Source organism: Myotis daubentonii, chromosome 5 (genome assembly GCF_963259705.1).
Source record: "Myotis daubentonii chromosome 5, mMyoDau2.1, whole genome shotgun sequence".
In the NCBI taxonomy this organism is placed as follows: domain Eukaryota; kingdom Metazoa; phylum Chordata; class Mammalia; order Chiroptera; family Vespertilionidae; genus Myotis; species Myotis daubentonii.
Genome location: NC_081844.1, coordinates 29,341,720 through 29,356,542, shown reverse-complemented (window position 1 = coordinate 29,356,542; position 14,823 = coordinate 29,341,720). Strand labels below are relative to the sequence as shown.

The 14,823-nt window shown below is 48.1% G+C and overlaps 1 protein-coding gene across 2 annotated transcripts in view; it reads right to left on the bottom strand.

Moving 5' to 3' along the window:
* Window positions 1-224: 224 nt before the first annotated feature.
* LOC132235107 (complement C3-like) overlaps window positions 225-14,823 on the bottom strand; it is a 36,389-nt gene continuing 21,790 nt past the window's right edge. For both annotated transcript variants that reach the window (XM_059696929.1, XM_059696930.1), the window contains 16 exons: window positions 14,513-14,672; window positions 13,411-13,509; window positions 9,766-9,922; window positions 8,089-8,252; window positions 6,290-6,448; window positions 6,086-6,145; window positions 5,912-5,999; window positions 5,748-5,799; window positions 3,241-3,328; window positions 3,043-3,135; window positions 2,118-2,223; window positions 1,815-1,904; window positions 1,514-1,597; window positions 730-813; window positions 504-639; window positions 225-416 (listed from right to left, as the gene is read on the bottom strand). In XM_059696929.1, coding sequence (XP_059552912.1) covers window positions 275-416; window positions 504-639; window positions 730-813; window positions 1,514-1,597; window positions 1,815-1,904; window positions 2,118-2,223; window positions 3,043-3,135; window positions 3,241-3,328; window positions 5,748-5,799; window positions 5,912-5,999; window positions 6,086-6,145; window positions 6,290-6,448; window positions 8,089-8,252; window positions 9,766-9,922; window positions 13,411-13,509; window positions 14,513-14,672 — 1,762 coding nt within the window. In that variant the 3' untranslated portion in view covers window positions 225-274. The remainder of the gene's footprint in view (window positions 417-503; window positions 640-729; window positions 814-1,513; window positions 1,598-1,814; window positions 1,905-2,117; window positions 2,224-3,042; window positions 3,136-3,240; window positions 3,329-5,747; window positions 5,800-5,911; window positions 6,000-6,085; window positions 6,146-6,289; window positions 6,449-8,088; window positions 8,253-9,765; window positions 9,923-13,410; window positions 13,510-14,512; window positions 14,673-14,823) is intronic.

The following is a 14,823-nucleotide window of genomic DNA, read 5'->3' as shown; positions in this document are numbered from 1 at the left end:
AATTCAGGTGAGGATGCAGTAAGAAGGCCAGTAAGCAAGTAGGTGAGAACTCAGGTGAGGGGGCGGTGAGCTGCAGGTGAGGATGGTGAGGGCATAAGTGCACAGGCGAGAATGCAAATGAGATTCTTGGGAATTTCAAGCAAGGACTGAGCTGAGATGCAGGTGAGGCAGCTAGGGAACAGAGCTGTTGCTTTCCATCGCACAAAGACCTCCAGACGTTGGGAGATCACATGGAATACAACTGAAGCTTTATTGGGGTGTGCTGGAGGGGGGCTCAGTTGGGACAGCCAAAGACAACCATGCTCTCTCTGAAGCTGGCCAGGTCCCTGCACAGCTTCTTGTTCTCATCGTCTTGGCATTCGTCCGCTTCAGGCCACAGCTCTACCCAGGTGTCCTTCCTGATGATGTACTTGATGCTGGGGAGGAGGGACACAGGGCATGTCAGGAGGGGCCCTGGAAGGGTGGGTGAGGTGAGCACGCACATGTGCAGGGTGGGCACTCACTTGGATTTCTCTCCCCACAGGTCTGAGGAGGGGCCCCATATGAGGTAGTGTTTCCCCTCCTGCATCTTCAGGGCTGCTCTGCAGTTGACGGGGCTGATGAACCTGCGCTCCTGTTCAGGCTGCACGTCGTCGGTGCCTGGAGGAGAGAGAACAACGCTGAGTTGGGGTGGAGGAGGCAGGAGGAGGGAGGGGAAGGCAGAAAGACAGAAGGCAGCTCAGGGCTGACCTGATTTGATGATCAGCTTGATGACCATTATGTACTCGTCATAATCTTCGGACAGCTCCTTCCTGAGCAGAAGGGTCTTGTACACTGCAGGGTGGGATGGTGTGGGTGAGGGGGAAGGACCAGCATGAGTCATGGGCAGGCTTGATAGCAGGGCAGCCTACCTGTAAGGGCACCTCAAGCAGTCACATGCAGTCACACAGGGTCATACAACCACCATCTCACATAGTCTACCACAACCATGTGCACAGTTACAGCCGCCCACAACTCATCCCATACACAAGGACAGTTACTCCTGTCCACTGTCACTCACAACCACCATCTCTTACACACAGCCACATATGGTCACAGTCACTCACAAAACCATCTCACACATAGTCACCTACAGCCATGCACACAATTATAGCCACTCACAACTCATGGTATACACAGGGACAGCTACGCCTATCCACTGTCACCATCTCACACAATCATGACTGTTTACAACCACACTCTCAGACATACACAACCACATCTACTCACAAACACCTTTGTTCACACTCTTGCACATACCCAGCCCAGTCATAACCATGGTTCCCCAGCAAGCATGGCCTCTAATAACACACACACTAGTCACCCACAACCATAGCCTGAAACACATGGACCTGTGGCCACTCACAGCCAGTCACACACACACAACCAAGACCACACCTGCCATCACATAGTCTCACCCACACAACCACAGCCACACATACCATCACTCACACACAATCACACTTGCACGTGTGTCTCCCCACCCGCTCCTCACCATAGTCCACTCCTGGCTCACAGGCCTTGTCCACCCGGTCTTCTGGGGTGACCTGGTCCTCTGACTGGTGCATGAAACAGTTCTCTGCGGGGTGGGTGGACAGGGGACATGACCTAAGCTCCACTACCCATCCAGGGCCCGCCACCCATGGGTGTGGTCAGCCCTAGGCCCATCCCTCTTGGTGTCCCTTGGGTGTGGGCTTTTGGGGCCCCTTGCATCACTGCCATGGAAGGTGTGTGTGTGAGGGGGGTGGGGTATTAAGTGGGCGTGGTCTGCCACTTCCTGGCTCCCGGGCACCCACCTTCAGCACAGCGGCATATTTCATTGTGGCAGAGTTTGCTCAGCATTCCATCTTCCTTCTCCGGGTGGTAGAACTGGGTACAAGTCTCATCTGTGGGCAGAGGGAGTGGGAGGGATCAGAGAACTAAAGCCTCCACCCAAGACCATGCCTGTGGGGCTCAGGTTCCCAACTCCAGTCCCTCAGACCTGGAGATGCAAGGTCCTGAACCCTGGTAATCCCAGGTCCCCAATCACCAAGCCCTGGAACCCCCATCTTACAGAACCTTGGGACCCTCAGACTCCAGGCCTGAGGTTGGCTGCTCACCCGGGTTGTAATAGGAGTACACCTTGACTGCCCCCGGCTGGATGAGTCCCACATTAAAGAACTGGTGAACTTTGAAGGATACACAGTCCTCTTGATCATGTGAGATCTGGGAAAAGCAGGAGGTGAGTCAGTGTGGGGGAGTCCAGCATAAGGAGAAACAGGGGACCAAGAGGGATCTGCGTGGAGAGGATGGGTGGGTGAGAAGTGACAAAGATTAATGAGCAGGTCAAAAAATCTATTTTCTTTTTCTCCAAGGTTCATGGCCAGATTACACTTCTCAGCCTCCCTTTCCATTTGGTGTGACCATGAAATTGAATTCTGGCCAACAGATTGCTATCTGTGCCCCTAAAAACATCCCATGGTTATCAATACTGCACTGCATATTTGAAAGCTGCTAATATAGTAAATCTTAAAAGTTATCACCACACAACACGTTAATATTATGAGGTTGTACATGTGCTAACTAACCTTACTGTGGTCATCATTTTCCAATATACATACATCCAATCATTGCATTGTGTGCCTTAAGCTTACCCAATGTTATATGCCAATTATATCTCAATAAATCTGGGAAAATAAATGAGAAAGAAAAAAAGGAAGGAAGGAAGGAAGACAGACGTGTGTGTATATGTGATAGACATGTATACTTGGAGAAAATTGCTAACAATTAATGAATCTGGTTAAAGGGTATATGGAACTTTTTATACTTCTCTACAATATCTCTGTAGGGTTGGGACTCCTTAAAAAATTAAAAGTACAAAAATGAAAATGAAAACAAATTTAAAACCCATCTCATGCACTATCAATCCTCTTTTTTTTTTTTTTTTCTAGAAGGAATGGATCAAGCAGAGGACTCTAAGACAAAGACCAATAGAGAAGGAAAAGGCCAGCCACATATGGGTCAAGGTCCCAATGGAAGCCTCACCTTGTTCAGGTAGATGATGAGGGTGTTCTTGTTGGAGAAGGCCTTGTTGTCCAACTCGAACTTTGAGATATACCTGTTACTGCCACTGGCCAGCTGGAGAAGGGAAGAACTCGTGAAAATCCTTTCCTTCCCTCAGCCTCTGCCAGGCCCCAGGCTCCTTCCCACCAATTCTAGCCCTTGAGCCCTGGATTTTCACACCTGCTTGAGGTCAGCAGTGTCAGGAGCAAAGCCAGTCATCATGGATATATCCAGGATGGACATAGTGGCATCTTGGGGTCCCAGGTACCTGGATGGGGCAGGGAGAGGGTTAGCCCTAGGGGTCAGTGCCTGGACAAGGGGGTCTGATCAGTGAGTGAGGCTTCTGGTTCCCACACAGCAGCATAGAGGATGCCAGATCTTAGGAAACACTCCCCCAAGGGGAATAAAGGAAAGGTGTGTAATGGTTAAGGCAACTAACTGCTCAGCCTCTGAAGCCCAACTACATGGGTTCACATCCCAGCTCTATGTGACATTGGATGAGTCACTTCACCTCTTCAAACGTCAGTTCTTCTAGAAAATGAAGACAAGAATACAGGCAGGTCTCACTTTGCATGATTCCATTATCATGATCTAGTTCAATAACACCAGCCCCTCAGCAACGCGGTCTAAATCCACTACCACAATATATTAATGAGCAAACACCTAAAGGAAAATCTAGTTGCCAGCTCTTCAGTCCACCCATCACTACATAAACAAGTGAGCATTACAATCAATGACTTATCATGTCACTTATTTCAAAGTCTGTCAGTGATGGGTCACCAAGTACCCATCATTCAAGCCACGTGTGTGGTTGTGTTACTTCCTTCTCTCTCAGTAAAAAAAACCATGTGAGATTTTACCAAAATGGATCATTGGAAGGGAATCGCCAGCAAAGATGAAAGTGCAGCACAGAAATGAGAGTGGTAACACTGGGAGTGAAATTTCAGCAGCACCTAAACGGAGTCAGAGAAGAAACAGCAGATGGTGGAATGTGGACCTGCTGCCCTTGGAGAGACCATCATGGGGGCAGAGGCACTTAGTGAAGGCAGGGCGTCAACATAAAGGAAGAAAGTGGTTGTGGCCAAAAATGATGTCCCAGAGGAGGTGACACTGGCAGAACACTTCCCGGTGAAGGAACTCTTAAATACCTCGTGACATCGAAAGCTCAGAGGATTACATGTGGGAAGTTGACCTAAACTTAGAAGGAACATGACACTTCACAGCGTCATAGAACAGATGCTTGCTCCATATCATAAGTGCTACAGCAGCGGTTCTCAACCTGTGGGTCGCGACCCCTTTGGGGTTTTTTTTTTTTTTTATATATTTTATTGATTTTTTACAGAGAGAAAGGGAGAGAGATAGAGAGTTAGAAACATCGATGAGAGAGAAACATCGATCAGCTGCCTCCTGCACATCTCCCACCGGGGATGTGCCCGCAACCCAGGTACATGCCCTTGACCAGAATCGAAGCTGGGACCTTTCAGTCCACAGTCCGATGCTCTACCCACTGAGCCAAACCGGTTTCGGCCCTTTGGGGGTTGAACGACCCTTTCACAGGGGTCGCCTAAGACCATCAGAAAACACATATATAATTACATATTGTTTTTGTGATTAATCACTATGCTTCAATTATGTTCAATTTGTAACATTGAAAATATATCCTGCATATCAGATACTTACATTACGATTCATTACAGTAGCAAAATTACAGTTATGAAGTAGCAACGAAAATAATTTTATGGTTGGGGGTCACCACAACATGAGGAACTGTATTAAAGGTTCGCAGCATTAGGAAGGTTGAGAACCACTGTGCTACAGAGAAGAATCGAGGCACTATTCAAACCACAGGGCTTTGGATGAGTGCTTCACAAAAAATCAAAACCAACTTCAATCTCAATGTTCTGACACATTACTTTTTAATTGATTTCAGAGAGGAAGGGAGAGATATAGATTGATAGAAATATCAACGAAGGGTGTGAATAATTGATTGGTTGCCTCCTGCACGCCCCCTACTGGGGGTTGAGCCTGCAATCTGGGCATGTGCCCTTGGTCTGAATCAAAGCTGGGACCCTTTAGTCCCCAGGCCAAAGGTCTATCCACTGTGCCAAACCAGCTAGGGCACAATGTTCTGACGTTTTAAATTACAGTGCACTAAAAAAAATACTCCTCTTAACTATACTTTTCATTACTCTATACTTTTATAACTGGAAATATGAGAGTTTTCAATGTTGTGATAAAAAAAAACTAATGCAAGCCTGGCCAGTGTGGCTCAACCAGGAGGTCACGGTTTGATTCCTGGTCAGGGCACATGAGGGCTCTATCCCCATTAGGGGGAGTATAGAGGGCAGCCAATCAATGATTCTCATCATTGATGTTTCTATCTTTCCCCCTCTCCTTTCCTCTCTGAAAGAAATAAAAATTTAAAAATAAGAATAATGGAAAATTCCTATAACAGTTGTAATCCTCCTTGTTGATTATCAACATCACTTTCCACAGTCTGAGCTTATGTGGTCACGGCTAGTCTCACACCACCATGCCGTGCTGTCTACCTTTTGGAGGGTGCTCAGCACAGTACTAAGCACACAACACATTCCCAGAGAGTAGTAGGAACCTCGGATATTATTTACAGGAAGTCTTGCTAGAGACAGAGGTATGAGCGAGATGAACCCCAGTGACCCATCTCTTACCTGGTACAGATGTTGAGTAACATGGTGCTCTTGGCATCCTGAGGCTTCTTCACTAGAAACATAGAAGACAGAAGGATGGAAGGCTGGGTCCTGATTCAGGAGCAGGGCAGACACTAGAATGGCAGTGGGGGAAGGGAGACAGATAGGGTCTTTATTCCTTCTACCTTCAGGGGCTGGTCGCAGGTTAACCTTGAGACTGAACTTATTGCAAGAGGTTCTGACTTTGATCTTGGCCTGGTACATTGTCACCACCTGGAGAGATGGGAGGGGAGATGAGGTGTCAGCAAACTTGACTTGGAAAGGTGATGAGCAAAGCAAGTGTGGGCTCCCGTCCTTACCGACAAGGTGCCTTGTCCTTTCCCTTTAGCTGTTAATGTGAAGTTCTCATTTTCCTGGGTCTGCAGGGAGTGGGGAAAGAAGAGAAGGTGTTGGGAGCCAAGCCTTCCTCTGGCTGCAATGGTCACCTGCCCTCCCTCCTGCCTCCTGCAGACTCTGACTGGCTGGAGGATGAGAGTGAGGAGGGAATGGCCAAGCAGCTGTACCGTTTCTGATCGCAGGAGGCTAGCGGATTCCCAGAGGATGCGGTGCGTGACCGCAGAGCTGCGGCTGGGCAGGTCAATGGACACATCCAGATTCAGATCCTCATGGTCAGGGACATCCCTCTGGTATTGGGCCAAGGCTTGGAACACCATGAAAGTGGCCTAGAACCCATGAGAGAAGAAGAGGGTGATGTGAGAGACTGAGAAAGCAGTCAGAACCTGCTGGGTGATGAAAAGTTTCAGCTTAGAGCTGGGCCACTGAGACTGTGGCCTAAAATGCACCAGAGGGGGTGAGAATAAGAATGGGGGTTTATATACTGAGGACATGTTCTAGAACTCTCTCAGTGAGAGAGGCTCAGTTTAATGCTTGGTGACACTAAGATTGTGACCTAGATGGGACCAGAGGGCACAAGGGTAAGGCTGGGGGTCATTAGACACTGAGGACATCTTCTAGAATTCTCCAAGGGACAGAGGCTTACACCAGAGTGTGGAGACACTGAACATGTGTAGATACATGAGAAAGTGCCGGCATAAGACTGAGGGTCTAATATGCCTAGCGAATGGACACTGGCAATAAGGTCGTGAAGACTTGGGGGTGGATGGGTAGGGGCTGGGAGGAGAAAGGAAATGGGGGTGAGGGGTGCAGTATGTGTAATACTATCCTATCTAATAATAGACAAACATGGTAATTAACCATACTTCCACTACACTTCCCATTGGCTAATCAGCGAGATATGCAAATTAACTGCCAACAAAGTTGGTGGCCAGCAGCCATGCAGCTGAAGCGAACATGAGGCTTGCTTGCTCCAGTGATGGAGTAAGCCAAGGTTCCCCGCCTGCCACGGCCCAGCTCTGAGCTCCGGAAGCAACAATGTTTCAATTATAGAAGCTAAACAAACCCCAGATACCTGCTTTCAGCCAGCTGGGGCCTCAGAGCTGGAGCTGGCTCTCAGCTCCAGTGACAGCTATAGAAGGCAAATAAATCCCAGAATAATAAAAAAAAAGAAGCTTCAGTCACCCGCCAGCCTAAAAACGGCCCAGTGACTCAGTTAGCTGGATCATTGGCTCATGCATCAAAAGGTTGCAGATTCCATCCCCAGCCAAGACACATGTGGGAAGCAACCCATCGATGTTTCTCACATCAATGTGTGTTTTTTTCTCGGTCTCTCCCTTCCTCTCTCTCTCAAATTAATAAACATATCCTTGGATGAGGATCTATTAAATATCTGAGAATGCCACCAGAGTGAAAGGCGATCAAACTGAAGCCTGAGCTTGCTAGACTTGAGGTTGCTGAAAAAATGGTCTAGAACCCAGCTGGAAGACAGCAGGCTTTGATAAGACTCTAGAAAACTGAGAACATTGTCTAGAACTCACAGTAAGACAAAGCAACACTGGGAGCCTCGTGGAACTGAGTGCATGGTCCAGAATCCTCCAGAGGAAAAGATGGACTGGATGATTCCCTATAATAATTGAGAATTGGTCTAGAACCCACCTGTGGAACAGGATAAGATGGGAGGCCTGGTGGAACTGGAAATATGGTCTAGAAACCATCAGAGAGAGGTTCACCCCTGCACCTGAGCCTCGAGGATGTGATCTGGACACCAGGAGTGAAAGGGAATCTCAAAATGCAGCTTGAGGCATCCAGAATTTAGTATAGAATCCATAGACAGATTTGCAACAAAAACCAAAACCTGATTTCTCAACTTCATTCCAATCAACTGCCTCTCAGCATCTTATCTGGGTGGCCAGTCAGGCCAGAGGAGGTAAGGAGGCATTTGCCTGGGGGATGTGGGACCACTTGCCTGGGTGGAGCCATAGCCACCTCCGTAGTATCTCTGCTCGTTGAGCCAGCGCACGACAGGAGGTACAGAGTCAAAGTCTTTGAGCAGCAGCAGAGCCAACAGGGCATAGGATGTGGCCTCCACACTGTAGAGCCTTTGGCCAGGCTCCTCCCAGCGGTTCTTGTCTACAAGAGAGAACACCAGCCCCCATGCTCACTGCTCTGTCCAGCCGGGAGGTAGTTCAGAGAAAGCTCAGAAACAGACTTGTACTAGACCTCGGTGTTCAGGTGTCCTGGCCCACATTTGTGGCTTTCAGTCTGCTGGTTCCTGCCTTACTGTCTTCCCTCATCAACCTTTACTCTTCTGTTTAAATTCTGAACCGCAGCCCCTCTGATCTATGGGAGCACATTCCCTAAGTTTGCCATGCTCATTCTCACCTCTGAGCCTTTGCATATTCTGTTCTCCCATCTTGGAGCACTTCTTCTCCACTACCCCTGGTTAATTTTTATCCACTCAGCACAATTTGGCTTCAATGGCACCCAAGAGAGAGTGACACCTTTCCTTCTGTCTCTTAAAGCATCCTGTGCTTCTCCTGTCCCAGCACAATGATGCTCTAGAGCAGTGATGGCGAACCTATGACACGCATGTCAGAGGTGACATGCAAACTCATTTTTTTGGTTGATTTTTCTTTTTGATGCATTTAAACATATCAAATGAATATTAAAAATATAAATCTTTGTTTTACTATGGTTTCAAATATCAAAAAATTTCTATATGTGACACGGCACCAGAGTTACCTTAGGGTATTTCAAAATGCTGACATGCCCAGCTCAAAAGGCTCGCCATCACTGCTCTAGAGGAATCTATTAACTCATTTGTTTCCTCAACTGGAACATGAGGCCATGATGGCAGGGGCTGTGCCATATTCACTGTGATGTCCCAAGTGCCTAAGAAAGTACTCATGACAGAGACTGTCACCAAGAACCATTCCCTCCTTCTGGGCACAGAGTTGGACTACATCTCCTAGAGGCCTTTGCAGGTGGGTATGGCCACATAACTGAGCTCTGTCTAATGGAAAGTGTAAAACAATTGACGGTGCCCCTTCCATGCTGGTCTACCTCCCTTGCACAGTGTTCCTGACTGTTTCCCCTTCTGCTTTAATAGAAGGGATTCCGAGGCCCCGAGGTGGCAGAACCATGAGAAGATAGAGCCTGGATCCCTGCATCACTGCATAGAGGAGAGCTGTCCACCAACTTGGCACACCCTCAATAATACTAAAGGCATTGACAACATCAGTGATAGATCTCTTACTATGTGCTAGACATTCTCCTACCCTCATCACTCATTTAATCTTCACATCATTCTTGTGATGTAGGTATCATTATATACACAAGGTCCATAGAGGTTAAGTGGATTGTACAAGATCACACTGTGAGAATGTGCCAGAGGGTGACTTGATTTTGAACTTGAATCTGTCTGATGTCAGAGCCCATGTCCTTGCTCCTGTGTCATAGCAAGTACTCAACAAATACTTGTTGAATCATGCAATGGACCTTTTGTGTCATGCTTGCAATGAGGACTTTTCACACCCAGACCCACTCATCTCAGCTCAGTTTGGAGCCATGCAGCCCGGCTTAAGATGGCCACCCTCAACCCGCAGCCACGTATCTCTCCTTACCCCGCCAAGCTGCCTCTCACCTGTGGCTGCTTTCAGAAATGTGTCTAGGAGAGGGCCCTCCAGCTTGCCCAACCGGGCCAGGGCATAGCCAGCAATGGCCACATCATATGGTCTCTTCAAGTTCATGTAGTGTGCTTCAAGGAAGTCTCCAGCCTTATTGATGCTGCCCCCAAGGCTCTATGAGAAAAAGATTGGGTACTCTGGTCAGGTGGGCACTGCTGCCCCAGAGAGCTGACAAGGATCACATAATCACCACTTCCTGGGCATAATGTTTCTGGCCTTGGTACATATTTTTCTTGGATGTGTCTATTTTTAAGGGTTCCCCAGACAGATTAGCCACTGTGCACTGCTCTATTGCTGAGTACCTATCATGTTCCTGGTGCAGTCTGTATACCAATGGTGTGCTAGTAAATGCTTAATAACCAGTTGTCTAGTGAGTGCAGGAGGTGGGGGTTAGGGGAGCTGGTTTACTGATTGCCAATTACTGTGGTGTAAATTTCCCACCTTGCCAATTTCAAGCTACCAGTGTGACATACCTTAACACAGATTGGGAAAGAGATGCCGCAAATAGGCACCCAGGGTTAGCACACCACTGGGTCCTCCTATTATCTAATCATCATCGTCATTGTAGCTAACACTCACTATGTGCTAGTCACATATCCACTCATCTAATCTCAAAATCCTATGAGGTAGGTTTTATTTTCATCACCATCCCTACTGCACAGAGGAGAACACTAAGACCCATGAGATGAATGCAGAGGCAGATATGCTTTGTAGTGATTTTTATAGTGTAAATATAACCATGGCTGATTTCAACCTACCAGCATGGAGTCACTGACTGTAGAATTGGGAAGAGATTATAAAGTATGTCCACTGTATAGGTACAACAGACGTAAATAACCTCAAGATCATGGAAAATGATAAAAGGTAGTAAAATAATTAAGAAGTGATGAGTTTTGAGGGTTTTCTACCTTTGTTGTTGTTTTGTTGTTTTTTTCTTAATTGGTTTTTAGATGGGGGAGGAGAGAAAGAGGGATCAGTTTGTTGTTCCACCTATCTGTACATTCATTGGTTGTTTCTGGTATGTGCCCGAACTGGAGATAGAACTGCACCTTGGCATAAGGGGATGATGCTCCAACCAACTGAGCTACCTGGCCAGGGCTACTACCTTTTTTTAAATGTGTAGTGTTTAGTCTAATTTATTTAAATAGAAGTTTATATACTTTGATATTTAATAATGATTATGTTCAACAATCAACTTGCAATATTCCTGGAATACTAACCATGGGTTTTATCAAGCTAATTTTATCAAGCTCTTTATTTGAACCCCAGCAGTCTAGTTCTACAGCCTATGCCGTACTCCATTATAAGGGTGTTGTGTTGTAGTAGAAAATGTCACTATGTTGTAGTAGAAACTAATCCTTTTGCCTGCACTCTGTCTCTCCTATATCCACCCTTGACTTTTGTAGGACCTTCTCCTTCCTGTCATTCACATGGCCACAGTGGAACAGTCATATTTGCCCAGGAAGACCTACTTCCTGGTCTCAGCTCATTGATCCAGAAGTGATCACCTGACCCAGGCTGAGCCAATCAGAATCCTTTCCTAAGAATCTGGAAGATCTAGCCTTGGGCTAGGAACTTCCCCAAGGAAGGCAATTCTGTTCTGCCAGGTAGGCTGGGTGGCAGGAAAGCTGAATTATTGGGCAAAAAGGGCATGAAGGACACAGGAAATAGGAACAAACCATCCTGGTCGAGTCCTTAAGATTCCTTTTATCCTTGCAATTGATAAATTCTTAGATTCTTAAAATAATTCGCCCATCTACAGGGTGGGGCAAAAGTATGTTTATAGTTGTTTGTACATAAAATAATATAATAATTAATATTATCCTGCGATTGGAGGGTGATGGAGGTCAAAGCCTCTGGCCCTGGCGTCAGTCCTGGGCGAGGGGCCGATCTGGCGATCAGAGGGAGATGGGGGTCCCCCTCCCCAGGCCTGAAGCCTGGGCCAGAGGCATCAGGCCTGGGCAGGGGGCAGAGCCAGCAATTGGATGGGTCTGGGGGTCCCCTGCCCAGGTCTGACACCTCTGACGGAGGCATCAGGCCTGGGCTAGGGACCAATCCAGCGACCAGAGGGACATGGTGGTCGATGCCTCTGGCCCAGGCGTCAGGCCTGGGTGAGGGCAGAGCTGGTGATGCAGGGGAGATGTGGGTCCCCTGCCCAGGCCTGAAGCCTGGGCCAGAGGCGTCAGGCCTGGGGAGGGGATTGGGGGGGTGGGGAGGCAAGCCGGCGATTGGTGTGAAGTACAGAGGAAACACCTTTTCTGACCGCTCATTGGCTAAGCTCCCTGTATGCCACTGGTAATATTCTTAGTAACTTGGGTAATAAGAATCCAAAAAGGTAATCTAGGGTTTTTTTTTTACCACACTCCAAAAAAGAAACACCAAGGTCCTCTGCTGGAGAGCTAAGAACTGTCATATCCTACGTTAGCCGGTTTGGCTCAGTGGATAATGCCTTGGTCTGCCAATGGCAGGGTCTGAGTTCAATTCTGACCAAGGGCATGTACCTTGGTTGCAGGCTACTCCCTGGCTGGGGCCCAGGTCTGGGCTCATGCGGGAGGCAACCAATCAAAGTGTTCCTCTCACTTTGATGTTTCTCTCTGTCTTTCCCTTTCTCTTCCACATTCTCTAAAAATCAATGGAAACATATCCTCGGGTGAGGATAAAATAAATAAATAAATAATTATTATATGAAAGACACATCTTGAAAATGCCTAAAGAAAGTTGTCATTTTTTCATGGTGAAGGGACTGGAGTCTATGCTGATGAAAAAACCTTGCTGGCTGCGGTGACTGGCAGTGGCTGCAGCAGTGGGCTGATGGGGCTGGTGCCTTCCGCTGATCAGCCTGGTCACCTCCCACAAAGGGAGGCCAGACTACAGCTTAGGCCTTATCCCCAAGGGGAGCAGGGAGCGGGCCTAAGCCATCACTAGGACATCCCCTGAGGGATCCCAGTATGTGAGAGGGAGCAGGCTGGGCTGAGGGACACCCCCTGCCCCCAGTGCATGAATTTCGTGCACCGGGCCACTAGTTAATAAATAATAAGACAGCAATAAACTCTGTGTTACCCATACTCAACTGTAAACCTACTTTTGCCCCACCCTGTGTTTTTGCATAATGTAGCTCATACATGTGTTACATCTAGAACAACTTAGAGAGTCCTAAAAAATACAAAAATTATTATACTTATTTTATACTTATTTTACAGATGCACACACTGGGGTCCAGAAAGGGCAAGTGCCTGAGAGTTATGATCTAAATTTAGATCTGTCTGACCCGACAGCCCTAGATCTGTCTCTTTTCTAACTATAATTTCTTTCAAATCCCTAAGTTTGAACCAGAAAGGCCTGGGTTCCCCTTGGCCTTAACGATAACAGCCTTCCTCTCCTTCCTCTGTTTTCTGGGGTCCTGAGGAGGAGAAGCAGCTGGTGCAGTTGGGATCCTGGAATTCCCCACTTGGAAAGCTAAAGGTCAAACAACCCACTCTCAAAACCCCAGGACAAAGCAGATGTTGCAGTTACAGAGCCTCCACGATGACTGTGCCTGCGTGGGGGTTGGGGAGGGGAAGAAGGGAGGGGACACAGAGGAGAGCAGGGCAGGGCACACTTACATTGACCTGTCCTTCGCAAATATCTTTAGCCTCCTGCAGTGCGATGAGAACGAAGGCTGTGAGGGAAATATTTTTGTCCTCAGCATCCCTGTAGCCACCCTAGAGTGTGGAGCAGAAGTAAGCATGGTGGCACCCGTGTGCCCCTCATGCCAACCCCCACCCCCCCGCAGGATCAGTGGGACAGGGCAAGGGTGGGTCTCTCCCCAGTGTCTCACAGGAGGGCCATACTCTAGTATTCATTCATTCACTCACTCATTCTATAAATGTTGCTGGTGTTGTGGGTAAGATGGCTCCAGCCCTCATGGAGCTCCCTATCAGGTAGGGCAGACAGGCATGAGCCAAACAGCTCATCACAGATCTATCGTTACAAACTGACAAGTGCTGTGCAGAAGTGGATGTGGCAGTGAGAATGGATAGTGGGGGTGTGTCTTGGTCAGGGCCGTTGGAAAGGTGTCCCCAAGGGATGACAGGTGGAGCCACAATCTGAAGAGTGAGTAGGACTCAACTGTCAAAGAGGGCAGTGGTAACATGCCAGGCAGTGGGAACAGCATGTGCAAAGGCCCTGTGCCTGGGAGCAAGGCTCCAGGCAGTACAGATGGAGTGTGGAGAGGGAAGCCTGTGAGGCTGGGAGCCCTAAAGCACAGGCTGAAGTGGTGGTTTGCTCACTTGAGCACACGTCAACATTACCTGGAGTCGGGGGCTTCTTAAAACCCTGATTCCTAGACCCCACCCCCAAAGTTTCTGATTAGTGCATGTGGATCCAGCCCAAGAAGGTCCATTTCTAAAACTTGCAGCTGATGCTGGCGCTTTTGGCCTGGAGACCAGAGTTTGAGAAGCACAATTCTAAGGAGTTCTCAGGTGTTGGTTTTTTTTTTTTTTTCCAAAGCAGTGGGGGGGGGGGGGGGCCTAGGGAACTTTCATTTTGCACTGGGCCCTGAGGTCTCTGGTTTTTGCAAAGGAGAAGTGACATTTGTTGCTCCTTTATTTCTCTGTCCATCCCACGCTGGGAATTGGACAAATGGCAGACGGAGCCTGTCTCCTGTCCATGCGGGGGCACTCATACACTCCTCTCCCCCAGCCTGCCCTGAATGCAGCCTCTTACAATCATTTCTTGGTTTATAACGGGTGAATCCTCCTGGAAGACTCCATCAGGCCTCTGATTCTTTAGGATCAACCACGTGACAGCCCCACAGATGACTTCGGAGTCAATGGTGATGAGGTTGGTGGCCAGAGAGAAGACCTTGACCACGTAGGCTGTCAGCCTGGGGTGGGCACAGAGCATGAGCCAATTGGCTCTGGGATCCAGAAACTGCCATCCCAGCCAAGCAAGGAGCAGAGAGGGGCAGGGCCTGCTCAGGTGTGCCCAGTTTCCCGGGCCAGGTCTCAGGACCCAATGTTGCTTGTAGGCAGTGC